Consider the following 27,406-nt stretch of genomic DNA (forward strand, 5'->3'; position numbering starts at 1 on the left):
CCTTTTAGCAATTAAAGTTAACTTCACTTCTTATGCAAGGGTTAGTCTTTGTTCTGGGTTAGTCTTCGTGGCGGGTTTTACACTGCACAGAAGGGATTTCTTTGGACTGCAAACAGCCTGGGGATGTGTCAGGTCTCCTGAGTGACAGCCCTGAATCAGTACTTGAAACTGCTTAAGTGAGAGTATTTTTTGTTGCATGCTCTTCTCCAGGTGAAATGAAGGTCCGTAAAGGTTCATTCTCCAGTGACAGCTCCTAGCCTCTTGGTTACAAAGCCCTGATTAGCAGCCATTACACAGTTCAGAGCTGTGTCTTTGTGAATGTCAGAAGAGCTTATAGGTCCTTCAGTGGGTGCTGGTTAGCAGGGAGCCAACAGAATACTTAGGAAGATCTTACATAGGCACCTTGATGCGGCAGCTGGCACTGCTGAACCCTCACTGCAAACAGCAGTGCACTAACTGGAAGTTGGATGGTGAACAGTTTTCTTTTTGTACAGAAAGACACTGTAGTTATGAAAGAGCAGCAGTGTGTTTTCAGAGTTACTCATACTGGGTGTGCTGTAAGAGACGAGATTCATTCAGCACTGGTGCAAAGTGAACATGGTGGCAGTCTCCAAGGGTTTGAAATTTGTTTCTGATTTGAAATGGAGTTTAAGTTTGATCTCTAAATAAGTGAGTGTATTGTGTGTTTCACAGCAGCTGTGGGGCTGCCTTTATGTGATACATTCTAAAATTATTAATACATAATTAAGCTTGATGCTTTTGGGGCAGGATTTTAGAAGCAGGAAATTGACGTGTAAGGATGACTTGTCACTTGAGTGAACAGAATGTGCCAAGGATGCACTCCTCCAAAGCAAATAGTTCCCTTTGTTGCCAGGACAGTGTTTCCAGCACTGCACTCCAGGGCTGGATCACAGTGATCTTCTTGTCACTGTGTTGTTGGGAGATTCAGTACAGCAGTAGACCAGTTTTGTTCTTAATGTAGCTGCTACGATAATAATGCCCTTATTTGTGAGCACACCATGAAGAAAATGTATTACTTCACTCATGAGTATCCATAATGTGGTAGGTGTTGCTCATTGCTTGCGGGAAAAGAGGTGAATAAAGAGCAGCTCTGCTTATGGGGAAGCAGGGCAACAGGTGCAGTGTTACAGCAACACTGAAAGGTCTGCACTGCTGCCAGGCTGCACTTCTCAATTGCTAATGTTGGTAATGGATATTTAACGTGGATACTTTCCTCTAGGGAATGAGGAAAGCACAGCTCCCTTAATGTAATCATTTGTTGAAGTGCTGCTTTGCCTATGCTACAAGTCCAGGCTGAAATGGAATCTGGGAGCTGGAAATTGGATGTTTGCATTACAGTCAGGCTTCCTTTATTAAACTAATTGTTGTGTTCTGTGCAGTTAGCATTAAGGGCTTTCCTTATAAATTCACATTCATTTTCTGCAGGAATTGAAAATTGAATCATGTTCTGGATGGATGTCATCTATAAAAGCTGTGCCACTGCAGCAGGATGTTTCCTAGAGAGCATTTGTTTTTAAATTCCTTCAGTGTCTTTATTTGGACATTCAAACATTCCTTCTCCAGAAGTTCACAAGGGGATATTTGCTAGATGTGGACTGTGTTAGACTTCCTTGCGTAGTACTGGATCAGAGAACTTCTGCTTCAGTAGCTGGAGATCCATACAGCTTTCCATAGTGGCAAACTTGGGATTGAGTGTTTACAGGGCATTGTGGGACCTTCCCAATCACTGACATGTTGTCTTGCCTGAATCCTGTTTTGCATTACACATAAATTGTAGCGCTGCTGTCAAGAACTCATTATTAAGTACAGCCACAGTGTGCTGTTGTCACCCGTGCCTATTAACTTCATAGGGTAAGCTCTGTACAATTGCTGTTTCCTTGACATAATGTTTTTGCATCGTTATGGGAGTGAATAGGATCCATTTACATTTCAATAAACAGGTCTGATCCTGCAAAGAGCAAGTGCGGTGAGAGCTTGCAGCACTCTTCTGCACAAACTGATTTCATTCCTCACATACCATGTCCTCTCTAGTTCAGTCATTTCGTTCAGCTTACGCTGTGTGTCCCTGGCTTCCCTCCGGGTACGATCCTGTTACCCCCGTGACACTTGTGTTTTCCTCGGACAGTTGCTCCTGGCTGCTGCCAGGCCCGACCCAGACATTCCGTCCTTTCTCTTGCTTCATTTGTTCACTGTTTTGAAGCCAGAGAAAGTCTCTGTGAACTCTGACACTTGGGCTAGATAGCGCTGATGCAGTGTGAGAAGAATAAACAACATAAAAGAAATAGATAACTTGCCTAGAATTCTGTTTGGCACTGCTGAGGCAGTTACCTCGCGTGGCACCTAACAAAGGACAGGGGCTCGTTCCGAGTGCTGCCAGTGCTCAGAAATAGCTGCTGCTCAGTGCCACTAGCAACGGGATGTGGAAAGCTGAGCTGCTGCCTTCTGCTTGCTTTTTTTACGTTCACATTCCAGAATGCTTTCCAGTAACATATTCTGACTTCGTGAGGACAATTGTAGTTTCCTTGCTGGGTGAATATAGCTGAATTTTACTTTCTTTCTTTGGCTAATCCGGCAGATAAGTCTTGTTTGTTTTCAGTGTGATTGGGTGAGGAATGGTGAAATTGGCCTCTCTTGGAATAAACTATTTCATGTTCAACCACAGTTGAAAGCAGGATTAACATGCATAAATCCATGAAGATTGGGTTTGTCCTCTAAAATCTCCCGGGGACTAGATGCTCTTATCATATCAGATCCCAGACAGAAGTGCTAAGGAAAAACATTTGCTGCTTTAATTGGCAGTTAGTTAGCAATTAGTTACGTAAACACAGTAGTTATCACCTAGATTAGATATATAAAGATATGTAATCAATCCAAGTTGCAATATAAAATTCTACTTTGAGGAACAGAAGCTGTCTAAGAACTGTTAAGAATTTGACTTGTTGCTTAAAGAACAGCTGTCTTTTCCGAGGCTACAAAATCATTTTCAGGTGTCTAGAAGAGGTAAAAATTGCTTCATTGAACTTATTTTTATTCACAGAAAAATGATGAGAATGGGAATTGCTCTGGAGAAGGCATTGAGTTTCCAACAACCAACTTGTACGAGCTAGAGAGCAGAGTCCTAACAGATCACTGGTCCATACCCTATAAGCGGGAGGAATCTCTAGGCAAGTGCCTGATTGCATCCACATATCTAGCAAGACTGGGTAAGTTCTACTTATATACTTCAAGATTATCTGTCCATAGTGTTTCACTGACATGTAGTGGGCAGCTACACCTCTTGTATTAATATTGCAGCTGTTTACTTGGCACTCTGCAGAAATAGCATGTCTCTCTGAAAGTGGTTACCAGTGAATTATTCTACCTAGTGCTGTATAGGAGTGTTGATCTCTTTTTTTTTTTTAAAGTAATTTGTTTACTGAAGCTTTTTTTAAAACGCGCACATGTTTCTTTATGTTCTACTGGCTGTAGGAGTTGCTGTTTTTTCAGAGCTGAATTACTGCCTCGTTTTTCATTGTGCTGGTTATTTTCCATTTGTGGAAAAACCAGCTGTCGTCTAAATCCGTGCTGTACCAGGCTTGTGTAACTAGTTGCTTTCTGCTGGTGAAATGCTTAGACTGCATTAGACTTAAGAATTTGACTGTTCTGTATTCAGTGTTTGGGCTGTATTTGGTACTTGGGCTGTGGTTAAACTTGTTAGAGAGGCATCGTGTCCAGCTCATGACAGAATGAGAGTGCAGGTAGTTTTTCCATCGTTCCTGATAGCTGCCAAAAGGGAAGTAATAAGATGTTGAAGTTGCAGGTGATTCTGGTTATTTTTAACCTGTGTTAAAGACCATGGGTAGGTTTGGTTTTGGTGGGACACATAGAGCACCAGAAGTGATCTGAAATTGGTTGTAAATTTGGAAGGAAAAAATTTTACTCATGCTTGAAGAATTCCTTACGTGCTTGAAGAAGCTGTAGAAGATGAACCAGTTGGAAACTGTAGTTCTAAAAGGAAAGTTATTTTGACACACACTTCTGTCACTGAAAAAGCATAATGCTTAATAATGAATGAATAGTAGCACTTCTACTGCTAGTTTTCCTTGCTTTATTTAAAAACTTACACTGAGATCCCGAGCTAAGCTTAAAGCATATGCACTCTTTCATTTCTGTAAAGGTCTTTCTGATTCTGATGAGAACTGCAAGAGGTTTATGGACAGATGCATGCCTGAAGCATTTAAAAAGGTAAGTAGGTGCACTACAATCATTGCTTGTTTACCTTTGAGTTGTTCACAGTGGAAATATTGTCTTGTAATTTAGAAGCTGTGGAACCAGTAAGTGTGTTGTTAGGTTAAAATCATACTCAAGTTGCAGTTCTGTAACTCTTGAACACATTTGCTTTTTTTTTTCTTTGTTTTCTACTTTGATGAAGAGTTCTGTAGCAATTAGTGGAGCCTAAAGGCGGGTTTAAAGATGGATGGATGCATCCTTCAGTTCAGAATCAGCTTTCCTGTGACTCTTCTTTCTGCTCCTACTTTGGAGGATTGCAACATTCTTAACTTCTTTTTACCTGGCTGCTTACCCAACCTGCTTATCTGGCTTTTCTTCTCTTTTATTGTGTATCTTCTCTATGAAGCTTCCCAAACTAGTTTTCTTCCTTCTGTTCTGTTTTGGTTGCTACCTGAATTTCTTGCCTGTCTTTTAGTCTACATGTATAAAAATGTATATACACCTTTTAAAAAAATTACTCAGCCCTAACATTAAAATACTGAAATAATAGTGTATTCAAGGAAGGTGAAGATTTAAGGGAGAAAGTCTTTTTCCTTCAGGCTACAGGAGTAAAAACCTTGCATTTTGTTCTTATTTACTTGACCCTGTGTGCATGTCAAATAAAAACGTAGACTGGTTCTTTAGAAGAAGAATCTATTAATCTAAGTTCAGAATGTGCTAAGTTAAAATCTGCTAAAGCTTTTACAAATTATTACTTAGCCTGATTGTGTTGTTTTTAAAAATGGTCTGTGAATACCAGATACATAATTGCATCTTAAATACAAAGCTCTTGTAAGCAGAAGTTAAATAACACGTGCAGGTGGACGTTTTGTCCTGTTTAACAGCTAGGTTAGACTATAAAGACCATGTTTCATTTGGAGAAAAGGCAGCAATAATACCTCTCTGTTCTTTGTTTTCCAACGAAAACTGCTCAAAAAATGTGAGCTGATAAGTGGTTATTACAGCTGAATCAGTGCAGCGTCATGGAACAAGTACTTGAAGATTTAATAGTCATAAGCAACTGTTTGCAGAATGAACATATTAGTTATTCTTTACAAAGGTTACAATCTTTCCAGTGAGTGGAAATGCAAAACTGTTTGCTTTGATAAGTATTTTTTGTCACGAACTGATTTAAGGCGTTCTTCAGTTGAATTACCAATTTAATTAACTCTTAAGCCATTAGTGCAGAAAGAGCATCTAAAATAACATACCAGACTGTGATGATTGCTACACTCTGGAGAAACATTTGCTCTGAAAATAATCGGGGTGGGGAACACTAAATTTCCCCTGTTCTGTGTGATTTTGCTCACACTTGTAAACAAAAACAAACCAAAAAACCCTACTTTTTTTTCTTGGTAGCTGTTGACATCCAGCGCTGTTCACAAATGGGGAACTGAAATCCACGAAGGAATATACAACATGCTTATGCTGCTAGTAGACCTGGTTGCAGAGAGAGTAAAGCAAGATCCGATTCCTGTGGGCCTGCTTGGTGTACTTACAATGGTATTTGTCTTCTAATAACTGTGGTGTTTTAAATTCTGGGATCTGTTTAAGGAATAAGAAGAGTGGTGCTAGTGTAGTTCACCAATGAATGTCATCAAAATGCATAAGTCTCTACTAATGATTGTCTTAAATTGTGTCCTGTATTCTGTATGCAACATAGACTGTTTGGCATTTCATATTTATTCTGCTACTGCTTTTTCTCCTGTTAAAGTTGTAGTATACTGTCTTAGAACCTGCAGCCATTTTACTTGCAGATTTTTAACATCCAGTATGCAATTCCATGGGTGAATGCTGTTCAAAATTTCTCTAAATCTCCTCTCAAAAATATTTCAAAGCTGCAGACACATTGCTGTTAATTTTTGAAAACTGGTACTTTGAGTTGATCTCCCCATGGGTATTGTCTGTACAGAATTGAAACTTCAGAATGCTTTGTAGAAACTGAGGGACAGAAGCAGGGGTCATTTTTTAAACTTTAGTTTTTATTACATCTTTGTCCATCAGAAGAATGTTCAACTGGGAAAAAGTCAAATATTATCAAGATTAGTTTTGAAACTATGGCATAAGTCGTGCTGTTCACCACCATGGGTTTTTCTTTCAAGGCATTTAACCCTGACAATGAGTATCATTTCAAGAATCGAATGAAGGTGTGCCAGAGAAACTGGGCAGAAGTCTTTGGGGAAGGGAACATGCACGCTGTGTCGCCCATATCCACGTTTCAGAAGGTGAGCATGGCCATGCCTTAAAACCTGCTTTTAGGGCAGATGTTTCCCTTCCAGAAGAGACTGATTAGTACATACTTATAAGAAATGTTGGTTATCATCAGGAGTTACAACAAATAGATATTGAGGGTATGTTTTTCTGTAGAAATGGGTTTCCCGTCATCTCAAATTGTGCCAGTTCTCTATTGGAACCTGGATCTAGAAACAGGAGTACTTTCCTATGTAAAATATCACAACAATCAAGTGGGTAGGTTTGTTGCATCTAAGGACTGATGTCTGTTGCATATGGAATGACCAAGATAACTGAATGTGCAGAGCCCGGTGGGGAATTCATGCTTTCCTGACGCCCACCTTTAGGGTAACTTTGTCAAATGCACTGCGAAGGAGCCAGGTTTTTCAGGTTTGTGCTGACTTGTCACAGTTGTTCCAGATAGGGGGATCTAAAAAAAGAGTCCCAGTGTTGTTAATCTTTCCTCCAGGAAACATGTTTGTGGCTGTAGAAAGAAAAATCTGCTTGCTGCTTTAGGAAGGGTTATTTAATAATGTTCCACACTGCTAATGGGTTATAAATATAGTTACTTGTGAGTCAGCAGCCACAGTGCTACCACCACACATGGTCACTGATGTTAGGTAGAATCCAAAGATGGGTGATGCTAATGAGAACCTCCCAGAGCTCCAACTGCACGCTTAGCAAAGGAGCTGTTATAAATGCATTTCTGTTTCATATGAAATACCACTGCATGCATTTAAGGTCTGGATTTATTGGCTGAATTTGTCTACCCAAATGTGTTTCAGAAGACAAATGTTTGGCATTCATGTTGCATTTGCTAATTGGTTAATATTTTGATTGTTCAAGGAACCTCATGGGTGGCTGGTGGATCTGGTGAACAGGGTAGGTAAATACAAACCAAGCAGAATTGTCCTTTGATTTTGTCACTCTCTAGAGATAAGTTCTTCTTTTCCCCTTCTTGTTTTTCCCTTCGTTCCTCAGAGGGTGATTATGACAAAAAATAGCTTAGGATTTTATTCCTGCCTGAATCTAGGGAAAGGGTCTTGCTCAGTGCATCATGCTGAGTTGCTGCCTTTTCCCTTGAGCGTCATAGTTATCACTGGAAGAAATGACAGAGCTCAGCTTAGGTTTCAGTGATATTTCTCAGTCAGATGTGTTAGCTATTTCTTCATGTGGTTTAGCTTTCTTCCCTATGTCAATTTTAACCTGAGACAGTTTCTAGCTTGTTGTTGGTACCACACATAATTGCATTGCATTCCCCACTTCATCCTTGAGTTCTCATGAAAACATATAGCTTATGTTGGTATGTGATGTTGCATAGTGAGGGGTAATCATTATCCCAGGAGGTCTCAATGGAGTATTTTCTTTAATAGCATACTTAGAAGAGAAAATACTGTAGTTCACTGACATGATACTGATCGTTTTATTTCAGTTTGCAGAGTTGGGTGGATTTTCAGCAATTCAGTCCAAACTCAATTCAGAAGACATTGAGCTTGGGGTAAGTTCATTATCTGTCAGCAATCTTCTCTCTTTCCATTACTCAGTTCATGTAGAACCAGTAACATTGCTTTTGGCAGTGATCTTGCCTTTGCAAGATCACCAGAGCAATAGTGAGAGCCCTGGAGAAATGCTGTCAGGCTGGAGGTCAGATGAGGTTGTATGTATGAGTCCTCACTGAAGAGACATTTTGGGACTTCAGAGGTGAAAAAAGGAAGGCTTAGTGTACTTTTCTGTCTGACTTTAAACCTCACAGTTAGACGTCAGTTAGTCTAGTTTCACTGTATATTCCACCTGGTTTCCTGTTTCCTTCAGCTTACGAAGGAAGACTGGTTCAGCATCACTAAATGTAGCCCTTTGATCTCTGTGGGGCACACTCAATTTCATATTTTTTTTATCCCCTCTTGGATGAAACTACTTTTGGTATTCTTTGTTGACAAACAATTGTCTTAAAAAATTGTCTTTGTTGACAAACAATTAAGTATTTCCTGATGATAGGTATTGCTTGAAAATCATAGGTTACCTGAGTTGGAAGGACCCATAAGGGTCCAACTGTTGGCTTCACACAAGACTACCTAAAAATTGAACCGTATCAAAGCAGAAACTCTGCATGTATATGACAAGTAGCAAAGTCAAGGCCAGGTTCGTCACAAATGCAAGGGAGTGATTTTGGATTGTGCTGATTAAAGAGAACATGACTATACAGACTAACACTGTGGTAGAAAATGTCTCAAAGCTGCATTCTTTATGAAACATGCAGCTACTCTGAACTTCCAGGGAGTTACTGTGTGGGGTATTTAAAATCAAAACATGAATCCTGGGGAGCAGGTAACTTCTTGAGAAAACACATTTCGAGTACTCTTCAGTGTGTCAGGGTGGATGATCATCAGATCACACAGTCTTTCTGGCAATTGGAATGACTTTCTGCATTTTCCTTCTCAACTTTCAGTGGAGCTGAGGAGAATAGAGTTGTTTGATCTTGCTCTGATGTATTCTGTCTTAATCCTGGATCTGTTTGCAGAGTGTATATACAACAGAATCTTCCTGTTTCAGATCAGGATCTTCTCCCTCATACACATGAACACGCTTGTAGGCTAGATATAGAAACAGATGCCTGATAGATATGCACTGAATAGGTGTTCAGTTACAACTTCTTCCCAGCCAAATCAGAAAGCTTGACGTATATGTGATGCATTTGCAAAAGCTTTCTTCTACTTAATGCTTTGGGAAGGAAATTTGCCATATGGCTTTAAACTTCAGTCTTGCCTTCACATTTTCATTGCTGTAGAGAACAATGAAAATGTGATGTGTCCTTTTCCATCTCTTTATTTCTTTGGCTGAAAGAGGGTTAGACAGAGAAGACAGATGAGACTAATGAGAGGACTGAGACTAGTGAAAACCAAGAGGGGTACTTTTAATCTTATGCAAGGGCATGCAATTTATACTGTATGCTGTAGAATAAATCTCTTTCCTGAGCTGTTCATTGTTGTAAAGGAGTTGTACATTAAAACCATCCTGTAGCAAATGACTGAAAATTATCATACAAGATATTTATTCACCTTCATTTGCCTTTCTTAAGTCTGCTAACTCTGGAAAGGCCTTGTGGGAGCACATTTACATATTTTCTGCTTGTTGTTTCTAGGCAATCTCTGCGTTAGTTCAACCATTTGGAGTTTGTGCAGAATATCTCAACTCTTCTGTAGTACAGGTAAAACATCTTTGTTACTTTCTTTTCAGCAAAGAGTAAAGCCTTGTAAAATGTGACTGTAGTCATTTGCTCACATTTAGATGGATTCTTCATGTTTAAATAGATCTCAAGCAATATAGTGTCAGAAAAATAAGTAGATAATTTTTTTGTCATAGCAATTGGAAAATAAGAGAAATGAAAGCTAGTTTACAGCTGTCAGTGTGAAACTGGTGACTAATTCTGAAGGCCTTCAAAGCTCACACTGTGTAAAGTACAAGAACCATTGTGAGTATCCTGAAGGTGAAGAGAGGGTTCGGATAATGGTCAGTCTGCTTTTCCATCCTTAATTGCTAATCTGCATCTATGGTGGTGAGAAGCATTGAAACTGCTGTTAGTAAAGCATGTGGAGAAAAAAATCTCACTTGATAGATGAATTTTTGTTTTTAATTTCTCTCTGTGGCAGGGGAGTTCGTGGTAATGAGTGTTTAGGCTGAAAAAAACGTGGTACAAGTCTGGGGGGAAAAACACATAATGATCTGTGAATTTGCAAATGTGCTGCAGGGTTCACACCTACATTCACTAACAGAAAGTACCAGTTTAATAGGTGACTGAAAGTCCTTCTTTGAACATGAGGTAGTTTAAGGGGGTCAAAGACGTATATGCATCTAATAACCAATGCTTTTGAAACGGATTTGGGGGTAGCCCATTGTGAATCTGTGTTGTGGTGGTCTGAAGTGGCTTCTTAGTCTAACTGCTTTTATTTCTGAACTTACATAGCAGAGTAGTTTTATGTATGGTATATATGTTGCTTTATAGCTGAGGTTATTGTGAGCTTTCAGCTTAGTATTTTGTATGCTGTAGCCAGATCTTCTGAGTAATGTAATTGATTTCAGGAAACATTGATTGACATGCTTTTTTCCCATATTCTTTAGCCCATGCTGGATCCAGTCATTCATAAAATGATAAAATATGTACAGAATGTAGAAGAGAAGGACTTGAAAGACAAGGTAATGTTTTATAAGTATGTAAGGAGAATTTCCTGTGCATCTTGGAAATGCTGGCAGTATATACTAGTATAAAACCTTGCTTTCACTGACAAAAATGCCTCCTGTTCTGAATTGTCTGAAATTCTTAGCCCAAAATATTGAGAAGTAGCCACCCTACATTTATCCAATTCCATGTAGAACTCTTTTCAGTAGATTTCTGATATTATGGCCCTTTTGAAAATATTTTCCCATCTTCTGTGAAAATTTCCGTGTAACCTTTGACTACCTCTTACACTGCACTGAATTTGGCATTCAGCTCTAATAGATTTGAGCACTGACTTTTTACTTAGACATATCCTTGTAAATTATATGTTGGAAAGTAGACGTAGGCTACATATCAACAGAGGAGCAATTTAATGAAGCAAATCTGCAGTAAGAGACTTCACTTTTTTTTCAACTGCGGGTTTTGTTGTCTCTGAATTTCTGGCTTACAAGTAAGGCTTTCTGTTAAACGTTCTGTAATGGGTCATTAAGCCTACTCTTTGTCTATCTTTGAAGTCTGAAACAGAATGCCCAAAACCAGCCGTGCCTTTATTTGTCCTTTTTTTGTTGTTGTTTGTTGGTTTTGTTTTCAACAGAGACTGGTCAGTATCCCTGAGCTCCTGTCTGGTATTAAACTGCTGTGTATGCGCTTCCAACCCGATTTAGTGACTGCGGTGGATGACCTACGGCTGGACATCCTGCTGCGCATGTTAAAATCGCCTCACTTCAGTGCAAAGATGAATTCCCTCAAAGAAGTAGGTTTGCATCGTGTGGGTGTGCTTGTGGGTGCACACATGCGTGTGCGTAGGTGGGACGGGCTGTTTGTAAGCTGCTGAAACCACAACCTTCACGTGTTTCCTAACAAATTATGTTGCCATAGCAAAAGCTCATAATAAATGCAAAAAAAAAAAAAAAAGATGGGAGATATTTGTAATAGTAGCAGATTCCCAGTTAGATACCTTGACAATGTTTGAATGTTTTGTAAGAACTGCAGTTCCAGATGCACTTATAAGCAGCAGTGTATGCTATTCCTTCATTGTTCTCTCTGAGATCACCCTGATAATTCAGAGCATCTTATGAGATGTTGTTTTTCACTCCCATTCCCATTGTAAGGAAGAAAAAAGGAGTGGAGGACAACTTAATCCTAGATTGTTCTTATTCCAGCTATATCAGATTATTATACTAAGTAATTTTATTTTTTATTATGATTGCACATAGGCATTGTACTAGTATTTAGGAGCTGTTTATGATCTTTTTGTGCTAAACCCATAGATGTAAGTAGAAGAAAAGATCTTTTTCCTGGGGCTTGTGGTTTAAGTATAGAGTTTTTCATTCATCTCTGCTTTCCGGAACTTATGTAAATTAAATGTCTTCAGAAAAGGCTTTTTTTTTGTTCTGCAGACACTGTAAGGCGTTCCAGAGTCCCCCTCCTGGGCTTTTTGCTTGTCTACTTAGGAGAATTGAAATGCTAAACCTTGTTGCTCCATGGTTCTTAATTATAAATGTGTTTCTTTGGTGGAGTTACGAAACTACAGCTTTTGAAGGCTCTAGCAGAAATGTATGCTTTCTACAACTTTTCCCTGGAGCAAGTGATCTGTATCAGTTCTGTGTTGGATAAAAATAGGACACTTTATTTGAGCATCACAGGCAGAAGCCTGAGATAACCCACTTCTGGTGTATCTCTAGAAGTACGCAGCACAGACAAGCTTTTCTGTGTCAGATTTGGAATGAGAATCCATTGCATCAGACCAGTGCCTAGGAGGTGGGTTAGGAATTTTGCCTTTAAGCAGATAATTTTTAAAGTAAACAAAATACTGATTACTACAAAAAAAAAAAAAACCTCCTGTCCTTAAACTGTTTCAGGATTCTCACTTCCAAGCGTCATAGTGAGCATTTTGAATAGATTCCATTATGTACATGTATACTGCATGTGGAAAGCATCGTTAAAATATTGCATTTTGCAATTTCTAGGTAACTAAATTAATAGAAGACAGTACTGTGTCCAAGTCGGTGAAGAATGCAATAGATACAGATAGATTACTAAACTGGCTAGTAGAAAATTCTGTCCTGTCAATTGCTCTAGAAGGTAAGTGCTTTCACAAAGACTGCTGACATGTGCTTTGCATGTCTTGAACTGAAAATGTGGTCTTTTCTCTTCAGTGTGTTTTAATGGGACACTACTAACAAAGGGGTTAAAAGATTTTGTTGTCATCAAAGAGTTAGGAAAACCATGCAGATTTGCCTGCTGGCACCTTGTCCTCTGACATTTGTGTAAACATATTTTGCCATACATGAGGTTTTTCTCTCAGCTTAATTATGTATATTTTTAAGTCTGTAGAAAAGAGGGAATTTGATGGATTTTTCCATAGCAGCAGATAGAGAATTTTAAGATTAAAACAACTTTGTTCTTGTTCCTTTTAATGTGGTTTGTGTCTAACGATTCAAGTAATTCACTTGCTACTTTTTATTTCATAGGTAATATAGACCAAGCACAGTACTGTGATCGTATAAAGGGAATTATTGAACTGCTGGGTAGTAAACTGTCTTTAGATGAACTCACTAAAATTTGGAGAATTCAGGTAAGGAATCAAGACATAGTGGCTGCTTTTAGACTCTCTTGTGAAAGTATGTACCTGTTGTTACCAAGTTCACTAGCTGGTGGAACGTTAGCTATTCATTATCTGCTTTCTCATATTTGCTTGACTTATTCCATGAGAGACATAGGATGTTGTCAGTACGCTTGTGTATGAGTATACACTCTTATTAAATTTCACTTTCATCTTTGATAACTTTATACCTACCTCAAAAGCACTTTCTAGACTAATAATTTTTCTTCACAAAACTTGCATCAAAGAAGAAGCTTCCACTATCTCACAGCCTGAACTATATTAAAGAATCAATGAAACTGAATTTTCTTGAGCCTTGGGCTTTCTACGTGACAGTGTAATGCAATTTGAAGTATTTATTTGCAAGTGAGCAAAAAAGTATGGATGCTGATATTGTAATATTCTTCAGAAAATTCTGGAAGGGCTGAAATCATGACATTAATGTTTGTAAATAGAAATAAGTGTTTCAGAGTTGTCTGCATTTCTTGAGTGTCTTTAAATAATGAAGTAAATGTGTGGTGTAGAGAGGAAGATGAGCTATTGCAGTCAGCAAGGTAGGGTTGGCGACTCCAGATAGTATCATTAACTTCCTGCTAAAGTCTTAGTCCTTGCATGCATGTTTTAGGTTCATCAGCTGACAAAAGACAACGTGTACATCTGACTGAGTGCTATTTATTCCTCATTCTACCTCTGAGCCTTCTGCCACAGTAACTTATTCAGAGATACTGTAAATATTTTGCACAGTGTTCTCTTAAGCTTGTTTACATCTGTTTAAAAGCACAGACTCAGCACTTCCACAGACGGACCTTCCTCTCCTTTAGTGTGGAAGCTATTTCTTGCTCCTGTGGCTGAACCACAGCAGACTAACTTGCCCTTTCCTGCTTTAGAGTTGCTTCTGAAGACTTCTGAACCAGTGGAGTAAGGAGCAGAGTCAGTTATTCCTAAGTTGTTTCTAACGTGTCCAAAGCAGTTATCTTTTTTCCTTAATAGGAATAGTAGAATAATGTGTACATTAAAGATTTTTCTCTATCTCATTTGGGATTAAGATCTACCTCTTTTTGTTTTCCTTCCTCTTTCCAGTCAGGACAATCTTCCACTGTGATTGAAAACATACATACCATTATTGCAGCAGCTGCTGTGAAATTTAGCTCTGATCAGCTCAATCATTTATTTGTTCTAATCCAAAAGGTAGGTTTTAACTTGAATTTACATTAAGAAAGAGAATTGATTAAAAAAATACTTGTGCATCTAGCCTACTGAAAAGCAAGTGCCTTACATGCACTCATATTTTTCTTTGTAAGTGTAAAGTAAAATGTATTTGTGTGTATGTTATTAGAAAAAAAAATGTTGGCTGTAGAATACTTGCAATATTAATTTTTCGTTAGCATAGCAGTATGGTAGCAATCGTGCATCTAGATGACTTAGATTATAAATCCACTTTATATGCAGTGATAAGGTACATATAAGAGATTAGGCGTTGATAATAAAATCTCACTTTTAATTTTCTTTTTGAAGGAGTTGGGCAAACTAATGCTGTAACTGTTGATAACAAAAATGAGCAAAATAGACATGAATAAACATCCTTGATTTGCATTTAGGATGTCCTGCAGGAAAACGGTTGTAGATTATATTTTTGTGTATGAGTTGTATATTTTGAGACTTAACAGATGGGAGAGTGCTTACTGCTTTAATAGTGAGCTTTATTTCTTTGCTGTACAGAGCTGGGAAACAGAGAGTGATAGAGTGCGACAGAAGCTGCTGAGCCTGATAGGGCGCATTGGTCGAGAAGCACGGGTGGAGACAACCACTGGAAAGGCATGTGAATGCAGTTCTTTTTTCTTTACTAAAAGTAGGGTTTCTGATCTTTGCAATTCATAGATCTTGATTAATTTTTGATTTCTTCCTCCAGGTTCTGGAGGTGCTTTGGGAGCTGGCTCATCTTCCAACATTGCCATGCAGTCTTATTCAGCAGGCCTTGGAGGAACATCTGACAATCCTCAGTGATGCCTATGCAGTGAAAGAGGCAATCAAAAGAAGCTACATCATCAAATGCATAGAGGATATTAAGAGGGTTGGTTTATTGTTTCATCTTTTGCAAAATTAAATGCTATCTAGGCTTGATATTAATGTTATTTAGCTTTCTTTCAAGATACACACACAGTTTTCCATCTGTAAGTTCTTACCTTGAGAAGTCCATGAAAGGGGTAGGCTTTGTGTGTGCCAGTTTGTTGACTTTGAAACTTATAGTAAATCTCTTGCCTTTGTTTTAAATAAATTCAGTGCAAGGAGTGATCCATCCATAGGAATCTACTAGGATGGGGCCCAGGGTTAGAATTTGCTTATAGAACTGCTATAAAAGTATGTCAGTAGAGACAGAGAAAGTAGAGGAAAAAAAAAAAAGAAACTGTCTCTTTCATGCAAAAGCCTAGATTAGTTTTCTTCAGGTTAAGCTTGTGCTCTAGTATGGCCATTAAGTCTCAAAATGCAAATCAATACTTAAATCATAGTAAGTTTGTGTTTTAATAATAGTTTAAAAAACTCTTTTCATCTAATATGGAAGAAGCCATTCTCAGACCTGTTTGTGCTGAGGTATTTCCTGGCAGCAGCAGATATGTGTGTGACTTAATAGACTGTGTATTCTATCCTGTACTGTTTACATAGTAAGCAGTTTTCTTAGAGGATAGGAGAATTCCTGCAAACATATCTTCTTTGTCAGAAATACATGCAGATAAAAAGGCTTGTACTCTTTTTTCATGTACTTATTTCATGGTAAATTAGGCTTTGTCTGTCCTTAGCATCCATAGGGGATTTTAGTTGTTTAGGAAACAAGTATGTTGCTTCTTTATATTGATTGCTCTTTTTTCTTTTTCTCCTTTTGTGTGTGTTTAAGAATATAGGCTTCAAAGTTTGGGTTCTTTAAGTCTGTAATATTTGCAGCCTTTTCAAATCTTATGCTTTCCAACCAATGCATTCTTTTCAATTACATTCTGGTGAGGGCCTTAACAGAGGTGCTGCCGGGGAGCACTAACAGAAAGCTTTAATTGCAGGCTGGAAGTGATTGGGGCAAACATACAACACATCTTTAGAAGTACACTGTTTGCTTATGTCCTTACATTAGAGGAAATGAAAACATAAACTGGGAGGGAATGTAATATTAAGACAGCATTCTCAAATACATGAGGCAGCCTACAGTAGAGCACTGTTACATTGCCAGGTTGATTTAGTCTCTCTAAGTGAGCAGGTGGTATTGGTCGTTGTCAGTATTTAAAGCAGATATCACATCTGTGAATGGAAACCCTCAGTACTGGTTTGTGTGGTCAAACTTTACAGAACATGAAGCCTCCCAGAAAAGCGATGAGCAGTTCTAACAATGAGGTAGGATCCTTTGTAGGATCTCTTTCAAAATGCAGCTTAAATAGCCTTTGCTTCCTGCAGCACCAATCAGACACTTCTCATCTTTTAAGCCAACCCTTGGTACTACTTAATTTTTTTTTCTTGTTATTCCTGCCTTAAAAGTGAGTACTCTCATTTTACTGTATTGGCCATTTTTAGCCCTGACAGGCTCGCTTTGTCTCTTGTAATTGAAGAAGGTGGTGGTTGCCATTATCCCTCTGCTGCAACTTAATTTGCATGTTCTCTAGCTAGGAGGTAATTTGGGCTTAATAATGATAGCAAAATGACATACAGGTGTATCTAAGGACTCCTTGGAGAAAGTGAAGAAGGGCACCTTCTATGTATTTGGAAAGGGACCAGCAGCAACTACTGAAGCTTTCTGAGCTAGTATTTGTTGTTTTGAAATGGGCATTAATGGCAATCATTATGCATTAGGAGTCTAAGAGGAAAGTTAATCCAGTGTTGAGCATGTATGCATGTGTAATTCTTTCTACCTTTCTTACCACTAGTCATCCCAGCACAATAATCCTCAGTTTGTGTGGGTGGTACCAGCGTTACGCCAGCTCCATGAAATCACACGTTCTTTTATTAAACAAACTTACCAAAAACAAGACAAGGTAAGAATGTATCTTGAGATTATTTTTGAAGCTCTTGTTATGTTTGTATGGCTCTGCTTCTAGAACATGGAAGTTTGACTTGAGAGAAAGGAAATAAAAATTGCTGATAATGACAGTTCAGTACAAGTAGAGATACAGTGTTGTGTGCTGTCCATTTGTGTGCCTGTGTGCATTTATGTATAAAGTCTGTTTGCTATGTCAGGACTGGTTGATTTTATTTGCAGCTCTTTGTAAAATAATTAACAAGCTCTGTTAAGAAATTGCCAGCTGATTTGTACTTGTATTGACATAGACTCTTGGAAAACAGGCTGAAATAGCAGCAAGTCATGCGTGCTACTCTGTGGCTAAGTAGAGATGTGGGACTTCTGTGCACAATCTGTAGCATGCATATTTCAGCACATGCTGAAAATGGTTAGGCCAGAGGCTTTGGGTATTTGGAAGGAGTACAGCTGACTTCTTCCTATAAAAGGCACATTACTGTAGAAGACCGGACTGCTGAATACATGTCTGTTTATGCATTTTCTTGTAAACCATTTTTGTTTGTTTTTTCTGCCAAGAGCATTATTCAAGATCTAAAGAAAAACTTTGAAATAGTGAAGTTGGTGACAGGAAGCTTAATCTCGTGCCACCGTTTGGCTGCATCTGTGGCAGGTCCTGGAGGGCTTGTTGGAGCAACCTTAGTGGATGGCCGATACACCTACAGGGAGGTACTGAACCTGCATTCTGTGCTACTTTATGTGTTTAAAAACACAATGTAGTGTCAGAAAAAATGAGGTGATGCTTCTTTTTCCTTAATTTATCGGTGTTTATTCTGTTTGGAGAACAGTTGCACTAGTTTTTTGCTTATAATTCTGACACTTGTCACTTAGGAATTATTATAGCCTTGTTGATACATAGCAACTCGTATACACTATGCACGTTTCTTTGCAAATTCTCAGTTGGTGGGAGCAAGATCTCCTCATCTCAGGAGCTCATGTCTCCAAGCTTGTGCAGCTTTCAGTTTCTCTGCTTCGGGTTGAAGCCCTTTTTAGAGTGATAATCAAAACTAAGTAACGTTAAAATGTGTGTGAAATAGAATAATGCTCATTGTGAAGAGTTTCTGCTTTGCCAGTCTACATGAGTTATGCTGTTATTTGACCACTAAGTTTGTAAAAAATAAAAATAAAAAATTGCTATAGTTCTGAAACTGGAGTTTTTGTTTCTTCTTTCTCAGTATTTGGAAGCACATCTAAAATTTTTGGCGTTTTTTCTGCAAGAAGCCACTCTTTATTTGGGCTGGAATCGTGCCAGGGAGATCTGGGAGTGCCTCGTAACTGGCCAGGACGTTTGTGAATTAGATCGAGAGGTAAGAAATAGTCCAAATTATTGTCTGTTGTTGCAGAGTGACTCTTTAAGGATTATGAGCAGCACATTTGTTTGTTTAAACACATGAAACTTAATTAGTAAATATTAAGTAATCGTGCATGATACGATTTGTGTAAGCTAATGTAACCACTGCTAGGTGTTAACTTACAACTGGGACACTCTCTTAACTTTAAACTTGACAAGAAGATAAATGTTGGTGAGAAGATTAGTTGTAGGTTTATGGATGCTGGCTTGAAAAAGTGTTGCCTAAAATCTTGTTTGTGAGTAATGAGGTGTTCAGTGATATTTAGGTTCAGGATGACTTTCAAGCTTAAGTACTTCAGTGCTTCAGTGCAACTTGTGTATTATGCTCAGAATTTCATAGTTAACCTCACCTCTTGCTGCAGATCAAGCTTCTGTGTGATGAGTTACTGTAATATCTTACTTTGCTGTACAAGACAACATCAGATACTTGCAATGACAATAGACCAAAAATACATCTTCTGTTCACAGATGTGCTTTGAGTGGTTTACCAAAGGGCAGCATGATCTAGAGAGTGATGTACAGCAACAGCTCTTCAAAGAGAAAATTCTTAAACTGGAATCATATGAAATTACTATGAATGGTATGAAATATGTTGGACAACATATGTGTTTTTGAAATGTGTACCAGTAATTTGCTTTCTAAGCCAGACAGCTCTGTAAGTCAATAAAATAAAAGGATCTTTTTCTATAATTTTATTTCTAATAGTTGTAGAAGGAAAAGGGTCATCACTTGCATTTGATATCTTTGTTTAAATAAAATAAAAGCCTTGAAACTTGGCCTGACGTGAATAAAAAGCTTGCACTGCTTTTCACTTTCAGGTTTTAGTTTATTTAAGACTTTCTTTGAAAATGTGAACCTGTGTGACCATCGACTAAAGAGGCAAGGTACTCAGTTGGTGAGTGTTCTGGCAAGTTCATTCTTGTGTACTATTTGTGGCTTCTTGAAAAAGGGAGGAGGTGAGGCAGAGATTCTTTAGCAGATATTTGATACAGTCATGTTTGTATTAGTATGGAGATGATTTTTCTTGTATTAATATTGTTAAATTGTGAAGCTAAAACACGAGAATTAGTGTAGAAGGAATTCAGTCACTGGTTGCTGAAAGCTAGTGTGGAGTTCCTAAAACTTTTGAGGAGAAATGAGTGGACTACTTAATCTACTACTAAACCTAAATTCTGGTCTTGATTTTTTTCTTTCCCTTTTCAGGGAGGTATTCCCTTTCATAATTTTTCTTCCTTACGGGGGATTTAGAAATATCATATTCAAGTTCTTATTTTTCTTTTCAACAGTTCTTTTTAACTTTGTGATCCTTGACTTTTTTTAATATTGAATTAATGGTTATGTTCAATGATATGCTCAGTAGTTTTCTGTAGGCATTCTAGATCTTTATCACAGAGATACTAATGCAGGTTGTTTTTTTTGCTTAATACCAAAATAGGTTTTGTGATACTTTATAATGTGGTTAGTTACCATGTTGATCTTTGTGAAACAAATTCCATTCCTGTTTACATTTCTCAGTGCTTTTGAAGTCTTTAATTTTTCAGTAGACTTGATTAATAGTGTTCTTTGGAACTTGTTTATTCACATTTAAAAAAAAAAATTCTTGTAAGAAAAGAAAGCTTACAGCTATTTGTTTCACTTTCCAAGGTGCCAAAACTTAAGTGTGTTGGAAAAGGAAATTTTTGAGATTAACTCAAGAACTTTTCCAGCAGGTGGAAAACTGTTCTGTTCACGTGTTTTAACTCAGTTTCACTTAAGTCATATTTTACTGTTGTTTTTCCTTACACAGAGTGTAGAAAAACTGGAATTAATAGGAATGGATTTCATTTGGAAGATTGCAATGGAGTCACCTGATGAAGAAATAGCCAATGAAGCTATTCAACTGATAATAAATTACAGCTATATTAACCTCACTCCTAGACTGAAAAAGGTAACCATAGTTTTAGTACATGAAAGTGCTTTGACATTCATAGGAATTTGATCCTCTACCTGGTAAAATGGTAAAATTTGTTGAGTTCTGTCAGTTCAGCAGTAATTCCTATGGCTTTGGTTTAAGTTCTAATTAATTTGTCCTCCATGTCTTCAGGATTCAGTATCACTGCACAAGAAATTCATTGCTGATTGCTACACGCGATTGGAGGTAAAAGACATTAATTGTTCTCGTACCTAGATCCTTTCAGCTTTTTATCTTAGTGTTAAAGTAACTGATTTTTTTTTTTTTTAATTTTAAAGAGAAAAAAAATTATTCCATGGTTATTTCTTATGCTTCTAGTTCTCTGAGACATACTAATTTGTCTACTGAAACAGCAAGCACTTAAGTACTCTGCATTATATTCTAGGCAGCCAGTTCAGCACTTGGTGGTCCAACATTAACACATGCTGTTACAAGAGCTACAAAAATGCTTACAGCAACTGCTATGCCTACAGTAGCAACATCAGTTCAATCTCCTTACAGGTAAGCCTGTTTTCAAAGCTCCCCGCTGTCAAATAAATTTGAGGTAGCTCCCAGCTACTTCCCTTGTGATTCTGACTGGTAGTTGAGATCACCAAGGTAATTGAGGTCACCAAGTGTTGACCTGTTTTCCTAGTTCATTTTGACTGAAATACTCCTGCTTTTGAGGAGCTGCATTTTAAAACTGCTGATTCATGACTGCTACGCATAGGCCTGGAAAAATTGACCTCTGAGACAAGCAACTGACTTTGGATCTTTATCCCTAGGTCTACTAAACTTGTAATAATCGAGAGATTGCTGTTGTTGGCAGAGCGCTACGTGATAACAATAGAGGTAAGATGGTAAGATGATGTGTTCTTAGCCTTGCCTAGTAAGAAATTCCAGTATTTTTAAGAATAGCAGCAGTTTAAACCTATGTAACTCTAGAAACTCTGGTCTAAGCCATCATAAAAATGTATTGTTCACAAGTGTGGCATTTACCTTTGTCCTTCTCTTCTGGCAGGACCTTTACTCTGTGCCCCGAACTATTCTACCTCATGGTGCCTCTTTTCATGGACATCTTTTAACTCTTAATGTTACATATGAATCTACCAAAGATACCTTCACCATAGAGGTATGTGTGCACAGATTGTGAGTCATGCCTTGTTGATTACATAGCTAGTTGAAAGTCTTTCTTATGCCTGGTTTTAACAGAGGAAGCTGTTTTTAAGGACTACAGTCAGCTTGAAAACTATATTTGAAAATGCTGAGTGTGTGCAGAAGCTACTGTAAGAAATGTCTGTAGCATAAGTGGAATCGATGAACATTGTAGTGTGAGAAAAGTTGTTTGCCTGCTGTCAGTGAAAGAACATTCCTCATGCTGTCCTACATCATCAGTCTCTTTTTTTGTACCTTCATACCTTTACTACTTTATGCAGTGAAACAGGAAAATTTTAAAGGAGACTTTTTTTTTTCTCCTGAGATTTTGTACTTGAGCAGACTTATGAAACCAATATCTTTTAATTTCACAGGCTCATAGCAATGAAACTGTAGGGAGCATCAGGTGGAAGATAGCAAAGATGTTGAATTCTCCTGTGGATAACATACAGATATTTGCCAATGACAGCCTGGTATGTTAACTAGAATTTTCATTCTTTCAGAAAGACATACTCAATTTTATAACTTAATTATAAACATATTCTTGCAGCTAACAGTAAATAAAGATCAGAAATTACTCCACCAATTGGGCTTCTCTGATGAACAAGTCCTCACAGTGAAAACATCAGGCAGTGGGACACCTTCAGGGAGCTCAGCAGATTCCTCAACCAGTTCCAGCAACAGCAGCAGTGTATTTAGTTCTTCCTATGCAATGGAACAGGTACTGCATAATAGCCTGAAACCTTCCACTGGATTTGGTGGGAGTGGGGTGCAGAACACAGCTGGGGAGGTGGAACAGGTACAGTGAGCTGGGGCAGCAGCTGTTCATATCAGCTTGATTATCCAATCTTAGCAGCCTGGGTTTCATCTCAAACAAAAATTGGGAACAACCATTTAAATACATTGTGCTCTTAAGCATGTGGATTGGTCTTCAGAACAGTTTTGTCACTTAGTGTAGCCTGTTAGTGCTTGTTACCTCTATGGATCTGTTGTTAAATCTTTAAAGAAATGACTCATTTGATGTAATTTTGAGGCTATGTACTTGGCTAGAGCAGAGATTTCCAGACTTAATGCTGTTGTAAATCTACTGCTGTAGTGTGAAGGTAAACTGAAACATATCAGCTAGTATGTTCAGTCTGCTTTGTATGCGTATGATAAATAATAGCTGACATCAAAACTTGGTTATTAAAAGGGAAATGATATAATGGCAAAATTCAGTTGTTGTCTCAGTCGAGAAAGTAGATGGAACTTCACTTGGCCAGGTTGGCATTTAGCTCACCTCTCTTAAGAGCTCTGTTAAATTATATAGAACGGAGTTGAGACCAAAAAAAATGTATTTCTGCTTAATTTTCAGGAGAAATCCCTCCCTGGAGTAGTCATGGCTCTCGTGTGTAATGTGTTTGATATGCTTTACCAACTTGCCAATCTAGAGGAGCCAAGGTAAGCAAGTTAAGTAGTTATTAAATATTGAAAAAATACTTATGTTGCAAATTTCAACCAGTTGCTTATTTCTTGGTGTCTAGGCACCTACCTGGCCACAGTGTGGCTGAGCCTTCCTTTGCCTAAAAAATTTCTGGTAACTTTTCAGAATAACACTGCGAGTGAGAAAACTTCTGCTCTTAATTCCCACTGACCCAGCTATTCAGGAGGCACTTGATCAGCTTGATTCCCTGGGGAGGAAGGTAGGTATTGAACAGTAGCTAATCTTGAAGAGCTTAACAACAAAAAGAGTTTAACTTGCAGTTTTCTTAAACTGTGTTTGAGAAGACAGTCTGTGGCAGGTTTGAAACTCTGCTGCAAAACAGTACTCATGAGTTAATAACTTATTTCTGAGCAGTTAGAGGCAAGAGGGTTATTGCAGGGATTATGTTGAAATGTATCATCAGTTACGACAAAATGCAGTAGTCTAAAACTATATCCTCTGTGGCATATTCCTCCTAGAAAACACTGTTATCTGAATCAAGTTCACAGTCTTCAAAATCTCCATCCTTGTCTTCAAAACACCAACATCAGCCCAGTGCTAGTTCAATACTAGAAAGTCTGTTCAGATCTTTTGCTCCAGGCATGTCTACCTTCAGAGTACTCTACAATTTAGAGGTAAGAAAGCAAGTTTGTTTCTTTAACTTGTTTCTGAGTGCTGAGGCTTTAGTTGGCATTTTCTTTGGTGGGGGACCTCAAGTGCACCATGGAAAAGCTTTATGTGAAAGTCACGTCACAGTCTGCTTTTCTGTATGAGATAAATTCCCAACAGAGGAGGTAAAACAGTTCCCCTTTAGAGGAGACTTTACTGTGAAGCTAGAAGTTCTTTATTCAGAACTCAAAACACTGGATTGGATGCTGAAAAAAGGCTCTAAGTGCTCAGTGCATGGATTTTAAAGAGTGATAAGATTTCAGTTCAGGTGATGGTGTTGCAACAAACTGAAGCACTCTCTATGGAACTGGACAGTTCCTAGTTCTGCTCATAGATTCCACTTTTAATAAGGACTCATTCTGAGGACTGTCTGAACAATATGAAATTGCCAGCAGCTTCAAATTTTACAACTGAAAGCAAATGTCTTAAGGTATCACGGCAGGGATACCTTGTTGAACTGTAGATTAGTTACAGTATGGCAACATGGCTATCTACTTCTTCTAGTACTTGCTTTCATTATTTTCATAAGTTCCTAAGTTCATCAGGTTGGAAAGGACCTATAAGATCATCTAGTCCAACCATAAATTGGACCATAAACCATAACCATAAACCATTTTATATGGTATACATTGTTTTTTCTGGCAAGGGATTAGTAGTAGTAAATGGTGTTAGATGTGTGGATTTTTGAGTGGATTTACACCTCAAATCTAGTCAAGCCAACTAGAAGCTGAGGTTTTGACAGAAAAAGGTGATGTGCTGTTTTGTTCTCCTCAGCTGCTTATCTGTCAAAATTATGGAAACCAGCATGAAAAATATACACTAAGTTTAGAGCATGTGAAGGAGATGAAAATGTTAATGTTCAGGATTGTGTTATGCAGTGCAGCAATAGGTTTTCATATCTGTAACTCTGTAAACATGCTTCTGTTCAGTGAGTGTGGAAAGCATATATCACATTTTTGTGTGGAGCATTGTTGACTGCACATATCTTACTCCTCAAGAAAGTAAACAGCATCTGGATTTTATTTTGGTAAAAGTGAAGTGAAATGGATTATTAACATGCACGAAGTATGACCCACTGACCCACAGAGGCTGCAGAATTCCTCACAGCCACATTTGAGTGAATAGTATTTTCTAAATTTTAGTGCTAGTGGACTGTAGAATTACCTAGACCATCTAAAAAAATTATAGTACAGTTATGTTTCAGGAGACATGAGGTAAGTAAGTAATCCACCTGTAGGATGTTCTATGAGATGCTGAAAATGTAAAAAGGAGAAGGATTTGCAGTCTTAAAGGGCTGTTTCTAAGCCTGAAGATGCACTTCACGTGCTGGAGTATGTACTTCATCCTCCTAGTTGGTAAACAGCAGCCAAGAAAAAATGTCCTGTGGTACAGAATGAGTATCTATAGTATATATATTCTATAGGTTATATATATATATATATATATATATACACTGTGATCCTGGATATTTTTAGTCTGATCTCTCTGAGCAAACTAGAGCTTCATATAGCTGTATTGTTAATTTCTTCTTTTTTTTAGTCTTTTTTTTTCTATTTTTCTTCTGATCTCACAGTAGAAGAGTACTAAGAGTAATGTGTGGATACTTTATTTTAGGTACTGAGTTCCAAGCTGATGCCAACTGCAGATGATGAAATGGCAAGAAACTGTGCGAAGTCCTTCTGTGAAAATTTTCTCAGAGCAGGAGGTTTGAGGTTAGATTTCAAAATCTTGATTCCATTTGTAACACTTCATTTAGATAGCATTTCTGAGTGGTTCTACTTTCTGTGATGCAGTGCAATATTAAGGATTTAAGCTTCTTTTCCAAAGGAAAATTCCATCCAAAACTATTCTCTCATTAGTGAGCGTCTGGAAAGGTAGCTGTAGCTACCATTGTAATGTAATGGAGTGTATGTTGTTAAACCCCAAAATAAAGGTAGGCACAGATAAGCTTGTAAATCATAGCTTATACTGAATTAGTGGATGTTTGGGTAGTTAGCATTGAACTATTTCAGTTTGAGTTTGCAAGTGTGTACCTTAGATGCACACTATGTCCTTCATAGACACCAGTGGACAGTTTTTTAGCAGTCAAAACATGAATTGTGCATTGAGAACTAAAAATTAAGTTTGACCAACTCCAAAATCCAGACCTTTCAGGTGGGTTTAAATATTTTGTGAGTAGTTCAGAAGACCTAGCATTGCTTCTTGTACTTGTGTCAAATTTATCAAGTATATGTTGCTCATAAGTCATTTATGCACCCCAGCCCCTATAGATTGTGAGGTATTCACCATTGGGAGCAGAAATCTCCAATCTGTAAATGCTGGAGGGGAAAATGGGGATGTTAATTTCCAAAGGTGCCCAAATGGCAATGTTAATTGGCATTCAGCTGACTGAACAGGGGGAGTGAAGAATGGGGATAAATTAATTGCAGCTCTCTCCTAATGTAAAATACTTAAAACAGAACATGTGTTATTTATTTATTTTTAAGTTTGGTGGTGAATGTGATGCAGAGGGATTCCATCCCATCAGAAGTAGACTATGAAACCAGACAGGGAGTCTATTCCATCTGCCTGCAACTTGCAAGGTATGTAATTTCTATTCATTAGAGAGAGTGGTGTTTTCTTGGCTTTGAGGGTGTTTTGCCATATTTAAGATTAACTGATACCTTCTTTTTGATTTATTTGCTGTAAGCATTGAAAAATAAACTTGATGCTTCTGCTCTGTGAATGTAGGTTCTTGCTTGTTGGTCAGACAATGCCTACCTTACTGGATGAAGATTTTATTAAAGATGGAGTGGAAGCATTGTCCTCACGCCCCTTCCGTAACGTCAGCCGACAAGCAAGCAGGCAAATGTCCATTTGTGGAACACCTGAGAAGTCATCCTACAGACAGCTGTCTGTGTCTGATAGATCCTCCATTAGGGTAGAAGAAATCATACCAGCAGCAAGAGTTGCCATACAAGTAAGGAAGTATTAGATAATTTATGGTGGTGTAGCAGTGGGCTCTTCAGTGACAGCTGTATAACTCCTGGATTTTTAGTCAAAAGTCTTATCTCCTGTACTGGTTCTTTGCCAGCCTGCATTTAAAAGTCTTGGAAGATCCACACCATCAGTCTCTCATACTCACCTTCATCTGAATTTCAACATTTTACTTAGTCATTGGAATTATTTTTATACTACAAAGGGAAGTAGTACTCTAAAGCTGCCTGCAAAAAACAGAGATGCACAGAAATCTTACTTGTGATTTATTTTCAGTCATGCTTCTCAGCTCTTAAGGCCTTATTCTCATTAATTTTGAGGGAATAGAAAGGAGTGAGTTCTTGCTTGAACTTGTAGTTTGTATATTTTATTGAGCTATTTAACACAAAAATTGCTCGTTTGATTGGGGGTAAAAGGGGAAACTTATTTTCTTATATTTTCAAAAAATAGCTGTTTTTCCCTCTATAGGAGGGAAATTGCAGCAGTGTAATTATCT

The 27,406-nt window shown here is 38.0% G+C and overlaps 1 protein-coding gene across 4 annotated transcripts in view; it reads left to right on the forward strand.

Moving 5' to 3' along the window:
• Positions 1–27,406, forward strand: part of USP24 (ubiquitin specific peptidase 24) — a 58,551-nt gene that overhangs the window by 8,581 nt on the left and 22,564 nt on the right. For 2 of the 4 annotated variants that reach the window (XM_065738423.1, XM_065738440.1), the window contains exons 2-34: positions 3,059–3,224; positions 4,178–4,245; positions 5,629–5,772; positions 6,372–6,494; positions 7,348–7,383; positions 7,934–7,999; positions 9,641–9,706; positions 10,618–10,692; positions 11,310–11,468; positions 12,685–12,799; positions 13,189–13,292; positions 14,400–14,507; positions 15,039–15,134; positions 15,229–15,390; positions 16,650–16,694; positions 17,222–17,329; positions 17,887–18,036; positions 18,543–18,674; positions 19,187–19,298; positions 19,537–19,613; positions 20,505–20,645; positions 20,802–20,855; positions 21,055–21,170; positions 21,434–21,500; positions 21,670–21,780; positions 22,178–22,276; positions 22,354–22,524; positions 23,158–23,243; positions 23,392–23,485; positions 23,745–23,900; positions 25,549–25,646; positions 26,421–26,516; positions 26,665–26,893. In XM_065738423.1, coding sequence (XP_065594495.1) covers positions 3,059–3,224; positions 4,178–4,245; positions 5,629–5,772; positions 6,372–6,494; positions 7,348–7,383; positions 7,934–7,999; positions 9,641–9,706; positions 10,618–10,692; positions 11,310–11,468; positions 12,685–12,799; positions 13,189–13,292; positions 14,400–14,507; positions 15,039–15,134; positions 15,229–15,390; positions 16,650–16,694; positions 17,222–17,329; positions 17,887–18,036; positions 18,543–18,674; positions 19,187–19,298; positions 19,537–19,613; positions 20,505–20,645; positions 20,802–20,855; positions 21,055–21,170; positions 21,434–21,500; positions 21,670–21,780; positions 22,178–22,276; positions 22,354–22,524; positions 23,158–23,243; positions 23,392–23,485; positions 23,745–23,900; positions 25,549–25,646; positions 26,421–26,516; positions 26,665–26,893 — 3,630 coding nt within the window. The remainder of the gene's footprint in view (positions 1–3,058; positions 3,225–4,177; positions 4,246–5,628; positions 5,773–6,371; positions 6,495–7,347; positions 7,384–7,933; positions 8,000–9,640; positions 9,707–10,617; positions 10,693–11,309; positions 11,469–12,684; positions 12,800–13,188; positions 13,293–14,399; positions 14,508–15,038; positions 15,135–15,228; positions 15,391–16,649; positions 16,695–17,221; positions 17,330–17,886; positions 18,037–18,542; positions 18,675–19,186; positions 19,299–19,536; positions 19,614–20,504; positions 20,646–20,801; positions 20,856–21,054; positions 21,171–21,433; positions 21,501–21,669; positions 21,781–22,177; positions 22,277–22,353; positions 22,525–23,157; positions 23,244–23,391; positions 23,486–23,744; positions 23,901–25,548; positions 25,647–26,420; positions 26,517–26,664; positions 26,894–27,406) is intronic. The other 2 variants (XM_065738431.1, XM_065738448.1) reach the window with 1 other exon arrangement.

Source organism: Cyrtonyx montezumae, unplaced genomic scaffold, assembly GCF_038088225.1.
Source record: "Cyrtonyx montezumae isolate F1298 unplaced genomic scaffold, pur_monq_1.0 scaffold_1, whole genome shotgun sequence".
NCBI lineage: Eukaryota > Metazoa > Chordata > Aves > Galliformes > Odontophoridae > Cyrtonyx > Cyrtonyx montezumae.